Genomic DNA, 21,179 nt, shown 5'->3' with positions numbered 1-21,179 from the left:
TTCTGTTGGTGTTTCACAGCATCACAAACTGGCCTAAATCATACCCAGGTTCCGTGTTTAAGTGATGTAGTGTTGTCACACTACCAGAATTTGGACTTCCATACCAGGTTTAGTATTACGATACTCAATAGCAGAACAATACCTTGGCAAAAAAAGATGTATTAGCCAAGGTCAGAGAATGGCAATTGATCTAGACAGAAACTCTGCTACTGCTCTGTACAATCATTGGGGATCTTTTCAGTTATATCATTATATTTGAACATTTTGATGTCCATTTAAGACTGCTATGTCAAATCAGATTTTGTCACGTGCCAAATACAACAGATGTGGACCTTAACATGAAATGCTTATATACAAGCCCTTAACCAACTACACAGTTAGATTTATTTTAAATATATACAGTTGAAGTCGGAAGTTTACATACACTAAGGTTGGAGTCATTAAACCTTGTTTTTCAACCACTCCACAAATTTCTTGTTAACAAACTATGGTTTTGGCAAGTCGGTTAGGACATCTACTTTGTGCATGACACAAGTAATTTTTCCAACAATTGCTTACAGACAGATTATTTTACTTTATAATTCACTATCACAATTCCAGTGGGTCAGAAGTTTACATGCATACACTAAGTTGACTGTGCCTTCAAACAGCTTGGAAAATTCCCGAAAATGATGTCATGACTTTAGAAGCTTCTGATTGGCTAAGTGACACCATTTGAGTCATTTGGAGGTGTACCTCTGTATGTATTTCAAGGCCTACCTTCAAACTCAGTGCCTCTTTGCTTGACATCATGGGAAAAGCAAAAGACCTCAGAAAAAAGGATGAACCAGACCTCCACAAGTCTGTTTAATCCTTGGACTGCAATTTCCAAAGGCCTGAAGGTACCACGTTCATCTGTACAAACAATAGTACGCAAGTATAAACACCATGGGACCACGCAGCCGTCATACCGCTCAGGAAGGAGATTTGTTCTTTGGAGAAATGTCCTCTGGTCTTATGAAACAAAAATAGAACCGTTTGGCCATAATGACCATCGTTATGTTTGGAGGAAAAAGGGGGAGGCTGGCAAGCCGAAGAACACTATCCCAACCGTGAAGCACGGGGGTGGCAACATCATGTTGTGGGGGTGCTTTGCTGCAGGAGGGACTGGCGCACTTCACAAAATAGATGTCGTCATGAGGATGGAAAATTATGTGGATATATTGAAGCAACATCTCAAGACATCAGTCAGGAAGTAAAAGCTTGGTTGCAAATGGATCTTCCAAATGGACTACGACCCCAAGCATACTTCCAATGTTGTGACAAAATGGCTTAAGGACGTCAACGTATTGAAGTGGCCACCACAGAGCCCTGACCTCAATCCTATAGAAAATTTGTATGCAGAACTGAAAAAGTGTGTGCGAGCAAGGAGGCCTACAAACCTAACTCAGTTAGCCCATTCCTCCTGACAGAGCTGGTGTAAAATTTAACCAACTTATTGTGGGAAGCTTGTGGAAGGCTACCTGAAACGTTTGACCCAAGTTAACTTCTTTGGGGTAGGTGGCAGTATTTTCACGTCTGGAAAAAAAACGTACCCGATTTAATCTGGTTACTACTCCTGCCCAGAAACTAGAATATGCATATAATTAGTATATTTGGATAGGAAACACTCTAAAGTTTCTAAAACTGTTTGAATGGTGTCTGTGAGTATAACAGAACTCATATGGCAGGCCAAAACCTGGGAAGATTCCATACAGGAAGTGCCCTGTCTGACAATTTGTTGTCCTTCTGTTGCATCTCTATCGAAAATACAGCATATGTGCTGTAACGTGACATTTTCTAAGGCTTCCATTGGCTCTCTAAAGCCGCCAGAAAGTGGAATGGGGTGTCTGCTTTCTCTGCGAAGAACAGCAGGAGAGTTTGTAAGTGGTCAGCCTGGGGACAGTGAGACTGGAGATGCGCGGTCACGAGACTACTCCATTTTTTTCTTTCAGCCTTTGAATGAATACAACGTTGCCCGGTTGGAATATTATTGCTATTTTACGAGAAAAATAGCATGAAAGTTGATTTTAAACAGCGTTTGACATGCTTCTAAGTATGGTAATGGAATATTTAGAATTTTTTTGTCACGAAATGCGCTCGCGCGTCACCCTTCGGATAGTGACCTGAACGCACAAACAAAATGGAGCTATTTGAATATAACTATGGATTATTTGGAACCAAAACAACATTTGTTGTTGAAGTAGAAGTCCTGGGAGTGCATTCTGACGAAGAACAGCAAAGGTAATCCAATTTTTCTAGTAGTAATTCTGAGTTTAGTGAGCCCCAAACTTGGTGGGTGTCAAAATAGCTAGCCGTGATGGCCGAGCTACGTACTCAGAATATTGCAAAATGTGCTTTCGCTGAAAAGCTATTTTAAAATCTGACACCGCGATTGCATAAAGGAGTTCTGCATCTATAATTCTTTACCTCTTATGGCTAGGGGGCAGTATTTTCACGGCTGGATAAAAAACGTACCCGATTTAATCTGGTTACTACTCCTGCCCAGAAACTAGAATATGCATATAATTAGTATATTTGGATAGGAAACACTCAAGTTTCTAAAACTGTTTGAATGGTGTCTGTGAGTATAACAGAACTCAAATGGCAGGTCAAAACCTGAGAGATTCCTTTACAGGAAGTGGCCTGTCTGACCATTTCTGGAACTTCTTTGCCATCTCTATCTTTTACTAAGGATCTCTGCTCTAACGTGACACTTCCTACGTCGTCCATAGGCGCTCAGAGCCCGGGAAAAACCTGAATGTCGTCATCCCAGCCCCAGGCTGAAACACATTATCGCCTTTCTCAAGTGGCCGATCAAGGGACTCTGGGCTTAGGCGCGTGACCTGACCGCCCCCGTCTTTGTGATTTTTTTTCCCCCCTCTTTTTGCCGAAAAGGAGATTCCCGGTCGGAATATTATCGCTTTTCTACGAGAAAAATGGCATAAAAATTGATTTTAAACAGCGGTTGACATGCTTCGAAGTACGGTAATGGAATATTTAGAATTTTTTTGTCACGAATTGCGCCATGCGCGCGACCCTTCTTTACCATTTCGGATAGTGTCTGGAACGCACGAACAAAACGCCGCTATTCGGATATAACGATGGATTATTTTGGACCAAACCAACATTTGTTATTGAAGTAGCAGTCCTGGGAGTGCATTCTGACGAAGACAACAAAGGTAATGAAACTTTTGTAATAGTAAAATCGGAGTTTGATCAGGGCTAAACTTGGTCGGTGTCTAAATGGCTAGCCGTTTAACTGTGTTTAAATGTATTTGGCGACGGTGTATGTAAACTTCCGACTATTTACCAAATAAAATAAAAAACACAATGAGGCTATATACAGGGGATACCGGTACCTAGTCAATGTGCGGGGGTACAGGTTAGTCGAGGTCATTTGTACATGTAAGTAGGCGTAAAGTGACTGCATAGATAATAAACAGTGAGTCGCAGCAGTATAAAAACAAGTGTCAATGCAAATAGTCCAGTTGTCCATTTGATTTATTGTTCAGCACTCTTATGGCTTGGGGGTAGAAGCTGTTAAGGAGCCTTTTGGCCCTTGATTTGGCGCTCTACTACCACTGGCCGTGCGGTAGCAGAGAGATCAGTCTATGACTTGGGTGACTGTAGTCTTTGACAATTATTGGGCTTTCCTTTGACACCGCCTAGTATGTAGGTCCTGGATGGCAGGAAGCTTGGCCCCAGTGATGTACAGGTCTGTACACACTACTCTGTAGCACCTTACGTTTGGGTGCCGGTCAGGATGCTCTTGGGTGCAGCTGTCAAACTTTTTGAGGATCTGGGGACCCATGACAAATCTTGTCAGTCTCCTGAGGGGGAAAAGGCATTGGTATGCCCTCTTCATAACTTTCTTGGTGTGTTTGGACCATGATAGTTTGTTGGTGACGTGGACGCCAAGGAACTTGAAACTCTCAACCCGCTCCACAACAGCCCCGTCGATGTGAATTGGGGCATGTTTGGCACTCCTTTTCCTGTAGTCCTGTAGTTGTCTTGCTCACGTTGTTTTGAGAGGAGGTTCTCCTGGTACCACACTGCCAGGTCTCTGACCTCCATATAGGCTCTCTCATCATTGTCTGTAATCAGGCCGTCAGCCAACTTAGATGTTTGAGTTTTGCTTGGGAGTGCAGGAGGGGACTAAGCACGCACCTCTGAGGTGCTCCCGTGTTGAGGATCAGCGTGGCAGATGTGGTGTTGCCTACCCTTACCACCTAGTGGTGGCCTGTCAGGAAGTCCAGGATCCAGTTGCAGAGGGAGGTGTTTAATCCCAGGGTCCTAAGCTTAGTGATGAGCTTCGTGGGCACTATGGTGTTTAACACTGAGCTGTAGTCAATGAACAGCATTCTCACATAGGTGTTCCTTTTGTCCAGGTGGGAAAGGGCAGTGTGGAGATTAATAGAGATTGCGTCGCCTGTGGATCTGTTGGGGCGGTACGTGAATTGGAGTGGGTCTAGGGTTTCCGGGATGATGATGTTGTGACCAGCCATTCAAAGCACTTCATGGCTACCGACATGAGTGCTATGGGGTGGTAGACATTTAGGCAGGTAACCTTTGCTTTCTTGGGAACAGGGACTATGGTGGTCTGCTTGAAACATGTAGGTATTACTGACTTGGTCGGGGAGAGGTTGAAAATGTCAATAAAGACACTTGCCAGTTTGTCCGCGCATGCTTTGAGTACACGTCCTGGTAATCCATCTGGCCCCGTGGCATTGTGAATGTTGACCTGTTTAACCTCTATGGGCTAGGTGGGACGCTAGCGTGCCACCCGTGGTGCACTCCATCAACAGCAGGTGCATTTCAAGAGCGGCAAATTTGAATCCAAATAAATGTCAAAATTCAAATTTTTCAAACATACAACTATTTTACACCCTTTGAAAGATAAACATCTCCTTAATCTAACCACGTTTTACGATTTCAAAAAGGTTTTACGGCGAAAGCATAAATTTAGAGTATGTTAGGACAGTACATTTACAAGAGTTGTGTGTAATGTTTTGTCAATTCAAAGACAGGGTCACCAAAACCATAAAACCAGCTAAAATGATGCACTAACCTTTTACAATCTCCATCAGATGACACTCCTAGGACATTATGTTAGACAATGCATGCATTTTTAGTTCTATCAAGTTCATATTTATATCCAAAAACAGCGTTTTACTATGGCATTGATGTTGAGGAAATCGTTTCCCTCCAATAACCGGCAGTCAAGTCAGCAACACAAATTAAATAATTAAAATTAGAAAACATTGGTAAAATATTATATTGTCATTTAAAGAATTATAGATTTACATCTCTTGAACGCAATCAACTTGCCAGATTTAAAAATAACCTTACTGGGAAATCACACTTTGCAATAATCTGAGCACTGCGCCCAGAAAAATACGCGTTGCGATACAGACTAGACGTCATGTTGGGGAGATCTAAAATCGAAAATACTATGTAAATAATCCATTACCTTTGATTCTCTTCATCAGATGTCACTTCCAGGTATCACAGGTCCATAACGAATGTAGTTTTGTTCAAAAAAGCTCATCATTTATGTCCAAAAATCTCCTTCTTGTTAGCACATGATCTAAGCCAGCCGGACTTCTCGTCATGAACGAGGGGAAAATATATTTCCGTTCGTTCAAACATGTCAAACGTTGTATAGCATAAATCATTAGGGCCTTTTTTAACCAGAACATGAATAATATTCAAGGTGGACGAATGCATACTCTTTTATAACGTATTGGAACGAGGGTACCCAACATGAACTCGCGCGCCAGGTGTCTAATGGGACATCATCGTTCCATGGCTCTTGTTCGGTCAGATCTCCCTCCAGAAGACTCAAAACACTTTGTAAAGGCTGGTGACATCTAGTGGAAGCAATAGGAAGTGCCAAAATATTCCTCAGCCCCTGTGTTTTTCAATGGGATAGGTTTAAAGGCAATACAACACATCAGGTATCCACTTCCTGTCAGAAAATGTCTCAGGGTTTTGCCTGCCAAATGAGTTCTGTTATACTCACAGACACCATTCAAACAGTTTTAGAAAATTTAGGGTGTTTTCTATCCATATGTAATAAGTATATGCATATTCTAGTTACTGGGTAGGAGTGGTAACCAGATTAAATCGGGTATGTTTTTTTATCCAGCCGTGTCAATACTGCCCCCTAGCCCTAACAGGTTAACCTCTTACATCTAGACGTTCCGCTAGCGGAACACCTGCTCCAATATCCAATGATAGGCGTGGCGCGAATTACAAATTCCTCAAAAATACAAAAACTTCAATTTTACAAACACATGACTATTTCACAGCATTTTAAAGATAAGACTCTCCTTTATCTAACCACACTGTCCGATTTCAAAAAGGCTTTACAACGAAAGCAAAACATTAGATTATGTCAGCAGAGTACCAAGCCAGAAATAATCAGACACCCATTTTTCAAGCTAGCATATAATGTCACAAAAACCCAGAAGACAGCTAAATGCAGCACTAACCTTTGATGATCTTCATCAGATGACAACCCTAGGACATTATGTTATACAATACATGCATGTTTTGTTCAATCAAGTTCATATTTATATCAAAAACCAGCTTTTTACATTAGCATGTGACGTTCAGAACTAGCATACCCACCGCAAACTTCCGGCGAATTCGCTAAGAATTTACTAAATTACTCACGATAAACGTTCACAAAAAGCATAACAATTATTTTAATAATTATAGATACAGACCTCCTCTATGCACTCGATATGTCCGATTTTAAAATAACTTTTTGGTGAAAGCACATTTTGCAATATTCTAAGTACATAGCCCAGGCATCACGGGCTAGCTATTTAGACACCCGGCAAGTTTAGCACTCACCAATATCAGGTTTACTATTATAAAAGTTTGATTACCTTTTGTTGTCTTCGTCAGAATGCACTCCCAGGACTGCTACTTCAATAACAAATGTTGGTTTGGTCCAAAATAATCCATCGTTATATCCGAATAGTGGCGTTTTGTTCGTGCGTCCCAGACACTATCTGAAATGGTAAATCAGGGTCTCGCGCATGGCGCAATTCGTGACAAAAAAATTCTAAATATTCCATTACCGTACTTCGAAGCATGTCAACCGCTGTTTAAAATCCATTTTTATGCCATTTTTCTCGTAAAAAAGCGATAATATTCCGACCGGGAATCTCCTTTTAGCTAAACAGAGGAAAGTAAACAAAGCTTTCGGTCGACGCGGGCACGAGCCTGAGTCTCACAGTACTGTAACCAGCCACTACCCAAACGCGCTACTTTTTTTCAGCCAGAGCCTGCAAAGCCACGATTCAGCTTTTTACCGCCTTCTGAGACCCTATGGCAGCCGTAGGAAGTGTCACGGGACAGCTAAGATCCTCACTCTTCAATAAACAGAGACAAGAAGAACGACACCTTGTCAGACAGGCCACTTCCTGCCTGAAACCTTGTCAGGTTTTTGCCTGCCAAATGAGTTCTGTTATACTCACAGACACCATTCAAACAGTTTGAAACTTTAGGGTGTTTTCTATCCATATGTAATAAGTATATGCATATTCTAGTTACTGGGTAGGAGTGGTAACCAGATTAAATCGGGTACGTTTTTTATCCAGCCGTGAAAATACTGCCCCCTAGCCATAACAGGTTAAAACTCAAGGCTTTGGCTCGGTGTGAATGTTGCCTATAATCCGTGGCTTCTGGTTGGGATATGTACGTACGGTCACTGTGGGGAACGACGTCCTCGATGCACTCATTGATGAAGCTGGTGACACAGGTTGTCCAACCTTGGAGTGAGAGCGGCTTTTTCTTCTGAGGTCTTCCATATTGGTAGTGGTGCCTGGCTATGGTAATGTTGTCATGATACCAAAATGTTGACTTCGATACCAATTTTAGTATCATGATACTCGATACCAAGGCATATTAGTTAAAGTCACAGAATGGCACTTGATTCAGACAGAAACTCAGCTGCTTCTTTGTTCAGTCGTTTGGTGTCTTGAGTTCAATATCATTACATTTGCATTTAAGAAATATATATATTGTGTGTGTGTGTGTGTGTATATATGTGTGTGTGTGACAGCCATGTCTGCATTAAAGGAAATGTTCACCCATTTTGAGTGTTGTGGTATACTCCTCATTGCCATTGGATGAATCCCGGAACATATTCCAGTCTTTGCTAGCAAAACAGTCCTGTAGCGTAGCATCCGCTTCATCTGACCACTTTTGCATATATTGATATAACTATAATATCGAAGTAAACTTGGAGTCACGTGATGACATGGTGTGTGGTCCTCCCACTACAACTCGAAAGCAATTCATTTATTAGTCTACTGATGAAATGGTGCCTTCAGAGAGTATTCATACCTCTTGATTTATTCCTTGTGTTACAGCCTGAATTCCAAATTTTCACCCATCCACACACAATACCCCATAATGAGAAAGTGTAAATGTTTTTAGAAATGTTTGCAAATTAATTGACAATAAAATAGACATCTCATTTACATAAATATTCACACCCCTGAGTCTTTCTGGGCAAGGCTCTAAGAGCTTTCCACACTAAATTCTTCAAGCTCTCAAATTAGTTATTGATCAAGATGAATTAATATCCCAGTGACTGGTAGAAAGCGGACTGAACCAGGGTTTCCTTCAGGATTTTGTCTGCTCAGCTCAATTCCACTTCTATTTTATCCTGAAAATCTCCCCAGAAAATCTCCCTAGTCCATAACATAATGCAGCCACCTCTATGCTTGAGGCAAATGTTTGGGGCAAATCCATTACTACACTTTGTATTCTGGACAAAAAGTCAATTGCTTTGCCATATTTTTTGCAGTATTACTTCAGTGCCTTGTTGCAAACAGGCTGTTTTGGAATGTTTTTGAATTCTGTACAGGCTTCTTACATTTCACTCTGTCAATTAGGTTATTATTGTAGAGTAACTACAATGTTGTTGATCCATCCTTTGTTTTCTCCTATCACAGCCATCAAACTCAAACTGTTTTAAAGTCACCATTGGCATCATGGTGAATTCCCTGAGCGGTTTCCTTCCTCTCCGTCAACTGAGTTAGGAAGAACGCCTGTATATTTGTAGTGGCTGGGTGTATTAATACACTGTCCAACACCGTCTAAAGTGTAATAACTTCGCAATGCTCAAAGGGATATTCACGGTCTGCTTTTTTTATTTTACCCATCTACCAATAGCTACCCGTCTTTGCGAGTCATTGGAAAACCTCCCTGGTCTTTGTTGTTGAATTTGTTTTAAATTCACTTCTCGACTGAGAGACCTTACAATTTATCTGTATGTGTGGGGTACGGAGAAGAGTTTTTCTAGTTATGTAAAACGCTATTATTACACACAGTCATGCAACTTATGAGACTTGCAGATTTTTACTCCTGAACTTATTTATGCTTCCCATGACAAAGGGGTTGAATACTTACTCACTTATGACATTTCAGCTTTACATTTTTTTACTAATTTGTAAAAACATAATTTCACTTTGACATTATGGGGTTTTGTATGTTGGCCAGTTTAATCAATTTTAAATTCGGGCTGTAACATAACAACATTTAAAAAAGTCAAGGCGTGTGAATACTTTCTGAAGGCACTAAGTTATAATGAATGACCTTTTCAGCGTGACGAAAATGCACGGTGATGAGCTTGATGGGTCTTTGATATATTTTAGAATATTTGCATAAATATGTCGCCAATTGGATGGAAACCATAGCTACTATCATTTGTATCCTATAACATCCCATCCAATTGTGTTTGTGTCAAGAGTCAATCAACAGCAAGTGAATTTCAGTAAAATGGTCTGTGCAGGTCTAATCTGGGCTTTTAACCTTCCTCCCTGTCTCTGTGTGGTCGTGGTGAACCTCAAGGGTTCTGGTGTGTTTCCTCTCTAACCCTTCTCCGCTCTCTGTCTGTGGTCCAGGTGAGCAACACGCCGGTTGTGAAGCAGCAAGGATCAGCCCCTCAGCCCTCCCCCCAGCAGCCCCTCCCCAGCGACAAACAGCACGGACACGACATCGCAGCCTCCCCAAGGACTCTCCAGCGTCAAGGGTGAGCTTTTCATTTACATTTTTAGTAATTTAGCAGACACTTTATTAATTTATTGGCTGGAGCACTGTACAGTACATTCGGGAAGTATTCCCTTTTTTCCACATTTTGTTTCATTACAGCCTTATTCTAAAATGGATTAAATTACTTTTTTTCCCTCCATTCAATCTACACACAATACCCCGTAATGACAAAGCGAAAACAGGTTTTTAGACGTTTTTCCAAAAGTATTAAAAATAAAATGGATACCTTATTTACATAAATGTTCAGACCCTTTGCTATGAGACTCAAAATTGATCTCCGGTGCATCCTGTTTCCATTGATCATCCTTGATGTTTCTACAACTTGATTGGAGTCCATGTGGTAAATTCAATTGCTTGGACATGATTTGGAAAGGCACACACCTGTCTATACAGTTGAAGTCAGAAGTTTAAATACACCTTAGCCAAAGACATTTAACTCTTCTATACTTTTTCACAATTCCTGACATTTAATCCAAGTAAAACTTTCCTCTTTTAGGTCGGTTAGGATCACCACTTTATTTTAAGAATGTGAAATGTCAGAATAATAGTAGAGAATTACTTCAGCTTTTATTTCTTTCATCACATTCCCAGTGGGTCAGAAGTTTACATACACTCAATTTGGTAGCATTGCCTTTTAAATTGTTTAATTTGGGTCAAACGTTTTGGGTAGCCTTCCACAAGCTTCCCACAATAAGTTGGGTGAATTTTGGCCCATTCCTCCTGACAGAGCTGGTGAAACTGAGTCAGGTTTGAGGCCTAATTGCTCGCACACGCTTTTTCAGTTCTGCCCACACATTTTCTATGGGATTGAGGTCAGGGCTTTGTGATGGCCACTCCAATACCTTGACTTTGTTGTCCTTAACCTCTTACATCTAGACGTTCCGCTAGCGGAACACCTGCTCCAATATCCAATGATAGGCGTGGCGCGAATTACAAATTCCTCAAAAATACAAAAACTTCAATTTTTTAAACATATGACTATTTTACAGCATTTTAAAGACAAGACTCTCCTTTATCTAACCACACTGTCCGATTTCAAAAAGGCTTTACGGCGAAAGCAAAACATTAGATTATGTCAGCAGAGTACCCAGCCAGAAATAATCAGACACCCATTTTTCAAGCTAGCATATGTCACAAAAAACAAAACCACAGCTAAATGCAGCACTAACCTTTGATCTTCATCAGATGACAACCCTACGACATTATGTTATACAATACATGCATGTTTTGTTCAATCAAGTTCATATTTATATCAAAAACCAGCTTTTTACATTAGTATGTGACGTTCAGAACTAGCATACCCCCCAAACCTCCGGTGAATTTACTAAATTACTCACGATAAAAGTTCACAAAAAACATAATTATTTTAAGAATTATAGATGCAGAACTCCTTTGTGCAATCGAGGTTGTCCGATTTTAAAATAGCTTTTCGGTGAAAGCACATTTTGCAATATTCTCAGTAGATAGCCCAGCCATCACGGCTAGCTATTTAGACACCCACCAAGTTTAGCCCTGACCAAACTCCGATTTACTATTAGAAAAGTTTGATTACCTTTGGTGTTCTTCGTCAGAATGCACTCCCAGGACTGCTACTTCAATAACAAATGTTGGTTTGGTTCAAAATAATCCATTGTTATATCCAAATAGCGCCGTTTTGTTTGCGCGTTCAAGACACTATCCGAAGTGTAAATAAGGGTCACGAGCACGACGCATTTCGTGACAAAAAAATTCTAAATATTCCATTACCGTACTTCGAAGCATGTCAACCGCTGTTTAAAATCAATTTTTATGCCATTTTTCTCGTAAAAAAGCGATAATATTCCGACCCGGGAAAGCGTGTATACGTACAAAGAGAGAAAATAAAAGCATGGGATCCCCTCGTGCACGAGCCTGAGTTTCATAGTGCTGTGACCGGCCACTATCCAAACGCGCTACTTTTTTTCAGCCAGAGCCTGCAAAGCCACGATTCAGCTTTTTGCCGCCTTCTGAGGGCCCATGGGAGCCGTAGGAAGTGTCACGTAACAGCAGAGAGCCTCTGTATTGGATAGAGATAATCAAGAAGGGCAAGAAATGGTCAGACAGGGCACTTCCTGTAAGGAATCTTCTCAGGTTTTGGCCTGCCAAAGGAGTTCTGTTATACTCACAGACACCATTCAAACAGTTTTAGAAACTTTGGAGTGTTTTCTATCCAAAGCTAATAATTATATGCATATTCTAGTTTCTGGGCAGGAGTAATAATCAGATTAAATCGGGTACGTTTTTTTTATCCGGCTGTGTAAATACTGCCCCCTAGCCATAACAGGTTAAACCATTTTGCCACAACTTTGGAAGTATGCTTGGGGTCATTGTTCATTTGGAAGACCCATTTGCGACCAAGCTTTAACTTCCTGGCTGATGTCTTGAGATGTTGCTTCAATATATCCACATAATTGTGTCCCTCATGATGTCATCTATTTTGTGAAGTGCACCAGTCCCTCCTGCAGCAAAGCATCCCCACAACATGATGCTGCCACCCCCGTGCTTCACAGTTGGGATGATGTTCTTCGGCTTGCAAGCCTCCCCCTTTTTCCTCCAAACATAACGATGGTCATTATGGCCAAACAGTTCTATTTTTGTTTCATCAGACATTTCTCCAAAAAGTACAATCTTTGTCCCCATGTGCAGTTGCAAACCGTAGTTTGGCTTTTTTATGGGTATTTTGGAGCAGTGACTTATTCCTTGCTGAGCGGCCTTTCAGGTTATGTCGACATTGGACTCGTTTTACTGTGGATATAGATACTTTTGTACCTGTTTCCTCCAGCATCTTCACAAGGTCCTTTGCTGCTGTTCTGGGATTGATTTGCGCTTTTCGCACCAACGTACGTTCATCTCTAGGAGACAGAACAAGTCTCCTTCCTGAGCGGTATGGCGGCTGCGTGGTCCCATGGTGTTTATACTTGCTTACTATTGTTTGTACAGATGAACGTGGTACTTTCAGGCGTTTGGAAATTGCTCCCAAGGAGGAACCAGACTTGTGGAGGTCTACAATTGTTTTTCTGAGGTCTTGGCTGATTTATTTTTATTTTCCCATGATGTCAAGCAAAGAGGCACTGAGTTTGAAGGTAGGCCTTGAAATACATCCACAGGTACACCTTCAATTGACTCAAATGATGTCAATTAGCCTATCAGAAGCTTCTAACGCCATAACATCATTTTCGGGAATTTTCCAAGCTGTTTAAAGGCACAGTCAACTTAGTGTATGTAAACTTCTGACCCACTGGAATTGTGATACAGTGAATTATAAGTGAAATAATCGTCTGTAAACAATTTTTGGAATAATGACTTGTCATGCACAAAGTAGATGTCCTAACTGACTTGCCAAAGCTATAATTTGTTAACAAGAAATTTGTGGAGTGGTTGAAAAACGAGTTTTAATGACTCCAACCTAAGTGTATGAAAACTTACGACTTCAACTGTATGTACACTTGACTAACAGGTTACCTGTGCATGCGTACACGCACAGGTTGTCCAACCTTGGAGTGAGAGCGGCTTTTTCTTCTGAGGTCTTCCATATTGGTAGTGGTGCCTGGCTGTGGTAATGTTGTCATGATACCAACATTTTGACTTCGATACCAATTTTAGTATCGCGATACTCGATACCAAGGCATATTAGCCAAAGTCACAGAATGGCACTTGATTCAGACAGATAAACTCGGCTACTTCTTTGTTCAGTTGTTTGGTGTCTTGAGTTCTATATCATTACATTTGCATTTAAAAAAATATATATAATAATCAGTGACAGCCATGTCTGCATTAAAGGAAATGTTCACCCATTTTGAGTGTTATTGTTTTGTACATCTAATGATCTATTGATTCTCTGGGTCATTTCACCTCCAATTGACTCAAAGGATGTCAATTAGCCTATCAGAAGCTTCCAAAACCATGACATCATTTTCGGGAATTTTCCAAGCTTTTTAAAGGCACAGTCAACTTCGTGTATGTAAACTTCTGACCTACTGGAATTGTGATAGTGAATTATAAGTGAAATCTGTCTGTAAACAATTGTTGGAAAAATGAATTTGTGGAGTGGTTGAAAAACGAGTTTTAATGACTCCAACCTAAGTGTATGTAAACTTCCGACTTCAACTATATGTGGTCCCACAGTTGGCGGTGCATGTCAGAGCAGAAACTAAGCCATGAGGTTGAAGGAATTGTCCGTAGAGCTCTGAGACAGGATTGTTTCGAGGCACATATCTGGGGAAGGGTACCAAACAATTTTTGCAGCATTGAAGATCACCCAAGAACACAGTGGCCTCTGTCATTCTTAACCTGTTAGGGCTAGGGGGCAGTATTGACACGGCTGGATAAAAAAACATACCCGATTTAATCTGGTTACCACTCCTACCCAGTAACTAGAATATGCATATACTTATTACATATGCATAGAAAACACCCTAAATTTTCTAAAACTGTTTGAATGGTGTCTGTGAGTATAACAGAACTCATTTGGCAGGCAAAACCCTGAGACATTTTCTGACAGGAAGTGTATACCTGATGTGTTGTATTACCTTTAAACCTATCCCATTGAAAAACACAGGGGCTGAGGAATATTTTGGCACTTCCTATTGCTTCCACTAGATGTCACCAGCCTTTACAAAGTGTTTTGAGTCTTCTGGAGGGAGATCTGACCGAACAAGAGCCATGGAACGATGATGGCCCATTAGACACCTGGCGCGAGTTCGATTGTTGGGTACCCTGTCCCTCGTTCCAATACGTTATAAAAGAGTATGCATTCGTCCACCTTGAATATTATTCATGTTCTGGTTAAAAAGGCCCTAATGATTTATGCTATACAACGTTTGACATGTTTGAACGAACGGAAATATATTTTTCCCCTCGTTCATGACGAGAAGTCCGGCTGGCTTAGATCATGTGCTAACAAGACGGAGATTTTTGGACATAAATGATGAGCTTTTTTGAACAAAACTACATTCGTTATGGACCTGTGATACCTGGAAGTGACATCTGATGAAGAGAATCAAAGGTAATGGATTATTTACATAGTATTTTCGATTTAGATCTCCCCAACATGACGTCTAGTCTGTATCGCAACGCGTATTTTTCTGGGCGCAGTGCTCAGATTATTGCAAAGTGTGATTTCCCAGTAAGGTTATTTTTAAATCTGGCAAGTTGATTGCGTTCAAGAGATGTAAATCTATAATTCTTTAAATGACAATATAATATTTTACCAATGTTTTCTAATTTTAATTATTTAATTTGTGACGCTGACTTGACTGCCGGTTATTGGAGGGAAACGATTTCCTCAACATCAATGCCATAGTAAAACGCTGTTTTTGGATATAAATATGAACTTGATAGAACTAAAAATGCATGCATTGTCTAACATAATGTCCTAGGAGTGTCATCTGATGGAGATTGTAAAAGGTTAGTGCATCATTTTAGCTGGTTTTATGGTTTTGGTGACCCTGTCTTTGAATTGACAAAACATTACACACAACTCTTGTAAATGTACTGTCCTAACATACTCTAAATTTATGCTTTCGCCGTAAAACCTTTTTGAAATCGTAAAACGTGGTTAGATTAAGGAGATGTTTATCTTTCAAAGGGTGTAAAATAGTTGTATGTTTGAAAAATTTGAATTTTGACATTTATTTGGATTCAAATTTGCCGCTCTTGAAATGCACCTGCTGTTGATGGAGTGCACCACGGGTGGCACGCTAGCGTCCCACCTAGCCCATAGAGGTTAAATGGAGAAGTTTGGAACCACCAAGACTCTTCCTAGAGCTAGCCGCCCGGCCAAACTGATCTATCGCAGGAGAAGGGTCTTGGTCAGGGAGGTTACCAAGGTCCTGATGGTCCTTCTGACAGAACTGCAGAGTTCTTCTGTGGAGATGGGAGAACCTTCCAGAAAGACAACCATCTCTGCAGAACTCCAATCAGGCCTTTATGTTAGTGCTCAGATGGAAGCCACTCCTCAGTAAAAGGCACATGACAGCCCGCTTGGAGTTAGCCAAAAGGCACCTAACGACTCTGACCATGAGAAACAAGATTCTCTGGTCTGATGAAACCAAGATTGAACTCTTTGGCCTGAATGCCAAGCGTCACATCTGGAGGAAAGCTGGCCCTACTGTGAAGGATGGTTGTGGCAACATCATGCTGTGTGGATGTTTTTCAGCTGCAGGGACTTGGAAGTCTAGTCAGGATCGAGGGAAAGCTGAATGGCGCAAAGTACAAAGATCCTTGATGAAAACCAGAATACTCAGGACCTCAGACTAGGGCAAAGGTTCACCTTCCAAAAAGATGACAAACCTAAGCACACAACCAAGACAACGCAGGAGTGGCTTCAGGACCAGTCTCAATGTCCTTGGGTGGCTCAGCCAGATCCCGGACTTGAACCCGATCTAACATCTCTGAAGAGACATGAAAATATCTGTGCAGCGACTCTCCCCATCCAATCTGACACAGCTTGAGGATATGCAGAGAAGAATGGGAGAAACTCCCCACATAGATGTGCCAAGCTTGTAGCATCATACCCAAGAAGACTCAGGTGCTTCAACAAAGTACTGAGTAAAGGGTCTGAATACTTATGTAAATGTAATATTTCAGTTTATTTATACATTTGCAAAAAAATCTTAAAGCAAAAACGTTTTTTCTTTGTCATTATTGGGTATTGTGTAGATTGAAGAAACAAATACATTTTTGTATAACATTGTGTGGCGTTGAATGTGTTCATTGTGTGTATCATGTTAATTTGTGGTTTTAGTGTGAAAATCTATTTTAAAAATTTTGTAACTGAGCAGACGCTCCTATCTAAAGAAGACAAAACAATCACTTATTGCTTGGAAGATTCTTCAAGAAACTCTGGTCTAGCTGATGTGAAGCAAAAACAGAATAATGCCATCCATGATCCTGCCTTGTAGGAGACAGTTTAATTTGTCATGTTGTGGCACCACCTGCTGGCGGTTTATAGAACAACACGTTTTTCATAAGTCATTGTATCGCTACACACAAAGACCCTTATGGATGCACCTTTGTTTAACCAAAGAAATCAATACGACATCAAGTTAAACACGTCTGATATGTATTGGAACTGTTAAGCGGATTTAACCAAATATCACGATTCACAAGAGTGAATACAGTATTGCAAAAATAAGTATTCCAATGTAGATTACCCCACCCTGAGTGTCATCAGACACTGTACTTCATGGGTGTTTTGAGCTTAAAATAATATGCAGAATGTGCCAGTCTTGTCTAATGTGGACCTTTTCTCTGGTTGTATTTGGTCAGCAGAATCTCACATAATATGCAGAATTGTTTAGTTATATTTGATTTCTAAGAACCTTAATTGTTCATATTATGCTGTGTTGGTCTGGTATATTGGTTTGACCCTCCTGTCTCCTGTGTTACAACAACAAAATTGGTGATAGTGTTATTACAGCAGAATATAATTGACATGTAATATGCATAATTAGTCTGACCCTCTCGTTGCGCCTCTGTCATTCCACAGCAGTCAGAGGAGTCCGTCCCCAGGTCCCAACTACGTCCCCCCCAGCAGCAGCAGTGCCACCACCTCCACCAGCTCCTCTTCCTCCACCCGACCAGCCTCCTGCTCCTTCACTCCCACCCTAGCAGCACACTTCAATGAGAATCTCATCAAGCATGTCCAGGGCTGGCCCGCCGACCACGCAGAGAAACAGGTAGGATACGCATCTTAGGAATTGTATGCATTGTTTGTTTTTATTTCCCCAGTAAAGAGATCTGGTAAAGAGCATAGAGATTGTGTAGATTTTAGCAGTGTTGGGTAACCTATTAATTTCATTATTTTGATGTGAACCTAGATTCATTAAGCATTGATCAGTGTCATTGCTGTTGTTTTTTGTTGTTGATTTTCTTTGATTATTTTAAACTTTTCTTCCTTCCCCTCCCAGGCTTCCAGACTACGTGAGGAGGCCCACACCATGGGAAGCATCTACATGTCTGAAAATTGCACGGAGCTCAAAAATCTCAGATCCTTAGTTCGAGTCAGTGAAATTCAAGCCACATTGCGCGAGCAGAGGTAAGAGTCCAGACCCTAATTGCCTGCGATATGTATGTTAACATCCATGTGTTATATTATTACAAATATTTTAACCTGACAACTAATACATTTTTTTATTTTTTTACTCTTGTCTAGGATATTATTTTTGAGACAACAAATTAAAGAACTTGAAAAGTTGAAGAATCAGAATTCCTTCATGGTCTGAGAACTTGAGTTGAAGAGTGGAGACGATAGGGTGGAGAGACCCATTGCACATGGTTGTAAGAGAGCCGTTGGTTGGGAGAACTGTTCTTGTTCTGTGCCCAGTCTTAACACAAGCTGCAGTTGGATTGGCTTTGGACCGTTGGACATGGAGAGTGCTGGGCTTGTGGGAGAGGGTCTGAGTGGTTGGTTGGTTGGGGAAGAGGGGAGAAAAAGGGTTGATACAAGACATGGTCTGTGTCCCAAATGGCACCCTATTGCCTTTATAGTACACTATGTAGGGGATAGGGTGCCATTTGGGATGCACCCATGGTTGGTTTTGTATGTGCCCTTGAGATGTAGATTTCTTGTAGATGTTATCCATGTTGTAAATATGTTTTGTAGATTATTGAAACCATGGAAAGCCATGCTTATCAAAGCTTTTGACATCCAAACTAATCAACATTATGCCGAGGAAGTAACGGCTTAATTTCATAGCCTCCTTCATATTAAACTCGTCTGTCAGTGGCTACGTCCCAAATGCCACACTATTTCCTCTATAGTGCACTTTTTTTAACCAGAACCCTATGGGCCCTAGTCAAAAGTAGTGCACTATATAGGGAATAGGATGCCATTTGAGACGGCACTGTCAGTCTGCAGACTTGAAGCTTTTGTTTTAATAGATGGGTGAACCATTGCCTTGAGCACATCTATGACCTGCATGGAAACGGTGGAGTATAGTGTTATACAGTCAATAATAACTGAAACATTAATAATACCTTAGTGTAAAACAAGCAAGCAAGGTAAAACAAACTCACTGGTTTTTCTCTGCTCTTGAATAATAATAATGCTCAGTGGATTAAACAGTTATTTTCCCTATTATCCCCCTTTAGTTGAAGTATAATGGTTACACACACACACACAGGATGTGTCCCAAATGGCACACTATTTCCTATGTGTATTGAACTACTTTTGGTTAAAATTTGTGCACTATATAGGGAGTAGGGTGATATTTGGGAGACGGCCGCACACAGCTACCCGTCCCCACCTTCCTCCTGCTGAAAGGTACATAATGTCTGGTCGCAATGGTTCAGATCTGTTTGTTCACAGCTCCCAGTGGCCCTGTCTTGCATTCATTTCCTAAAATTAAAAACAAACAAACCAGTGCCTGGTGGTGTGATGAGTGAGTGATGGGGGGGGGGTGCCACAATTTTGTGCTGCTTTGAGATCAAGGACCATTCCCACTGCTAGCCCCTCCGTAACTCCCACCCTGGTCATACCCATTAAATGCAGGAGCCCAACCCCGTCGTCTAGCTCCTCCTATAATGTAGAGGAGCCCGGAAGAGTAAAAACCTTCCTGTTTTTTTTCTCAAACTTTGCAGCAAGTTTTTTTTGGGGGGGGGTGTACTTTTATTAAAAGCGAGGTGGCACCGTCTTGGTTCAACCGAGAGTTCATTCCTATGTACAGTTGATAAAGTAATAATGGAGTTTAAGAAGTAAAGAAAAAAGCTTTATTAAAAAGTTGCAGTGCTACTAGTATATCAGAATATGTTATTAATAAATTATTGCTACACTTTTCTTTGCACACTGTAGAGAATGAGTGCTACTGGGAGCTATTAAAGCATCTGTTTGGGGGGCACTGGCAAGGTATAGGGTATGTCTGAAATGGCACTGTATTCCTGATTTGGTACATTACCTTTGACCAGGGCCCGTAGTCAAAAAGACTAAAAAGGAGATGTCATAATTCTCAAGATTTTTCAGGAAGTGCAATGGGAGCCAAATGGAACTCAGTGAATTGACGTGAATGACACAATTAGAGCTACTGGCTCCCATTTGTACCTCTTGCTCTCTGTTATGAGTTTTGTTTCTCCTTTTTAGTGTTCTTACCCATAGGGCCTGGTCAAAAGTATTGCACTATATAAGGAACAGGGTACCATTTGGGATGTAAACATGAAGGTGCTGATCACTAACCCCACACACCAGGGTCAGAGGTTGAGCAGCGCAATGACAGCCAATGTGATATGTGCGTATTGTAATAAACATGCTAAACTCAAGTGAGCACTGGTTATTTTATTGGAGTTCTGTTAGTGTTTTGTTTATTACTATTAATGCTAGTGCCTTGTTGAAAGTCTTAAGTCACACAACCTCTGACATGGAAATAAATATACCATGTTTTTTTCTATTTGATCCAGTAACAAAAAGATATTCAACAAGATATTCATGCATCGATCTATAGGGTTGTTTTTGGCACTCCCGTCCATACTTGCATCTTTGTAACCCCCCCCTGTTCATGCCGAGTCAGTATAGGAAACAGTGGCTTTGTCCCAAATGGTTCCCTATGTATAACAATAGTGCTCTATATAGGGAATGGGGGTGCGATTTGGGAAGTAAACGGTGTCCTGAGCTGTGACAGCCTGATTTTTCTCCACCGTTCTAATCTTCTATTCAGTCTGATTTGAGATGCACCAACACATTCAGTAAAGCTGACCACATTGCTTTGTATATTGTTTTCCTCTGAAGTATATTGAAAAAAATAAATAAAATATGCCTCTACAGAACCAAGTTCTCTGTTTTGACCTCGTCAGTTCAGTACTTTGTTTATTTTATGTTATTTGTTCAAAACTAGCCTGAGTGCCAGTGTCTGCTGTCATGTTTACTCATTGTCATGTCCAACATGTTTGGTTTGACGATGACGCAATGGAGTAGGCAAGAGCTCAAACAGATCTGGGACCAGGGTAGTTTGTTCCAATGTTCCCACAATGAACATGTTGAATATTCCCAATATGTCAATGTGTTCACTATGTCTAACCAAAATAAGTTACCACAGAAGAACGACAGTTGTTGAACCCTTGCAACATTTATCCAT

General features: G+C 40.8%; 1 protein-coding gene across 2 annotated transcripts in view; it reads left to right on the top strand.

The window, feature by feature from the left end:
* LOC106590019 (WW domain-containing adapter protein with coiled-coil) overlaps window positions 1–20,875 on the top strand; it is a 75,022-nt gene extending 54,147 nt beyond the window's left edge. For both annotated transcript variants that reach the window (XM_014180501.2, XM_045711064.1), the window contains 4 exons: window positions 9,948–10,075; window positions 17,603–17,792; window positions 18,024–18,151; window positions 18,269–20,875. In XM_014180501.2, the coding sequence (XP_014035976.1) occupies window positions 9,948–10,075; window positions 17,603–17,792; window positions 18,024–18,151; window positions 18,269–18,338 (516 nt within the window). In that variant the 3' untranslated portion in view covers window positions 18,339–20,875. The remainder of the gene's footprint in view (window positions 1–9,947; window positions 10,076–17,602; window positions 17,793–18,023; window positions 18,152–18,268) is intronic.
* The last annotated feature ends 304 nt before the right edge of the window (window positions 20,876–21,179 follow it).

Source organism: Salmo salar, chromosome ssa29, assembly GCF_905237065.1.
Source record: "Salmo salar chromosome ssa29, Ssal_v3.1, whole genome shotgun sequence".
Lineage (NCBI taxonomy): Eukaryota > Metazoa > Chordata > Actinopteri > Salmoniformes > Salmonidae > Salmo > Salmo salar.
Note: the sequence above shows the minus strand (reverse complement) of the source record. Positions and strands in the feature narration are given on the sequence as shown.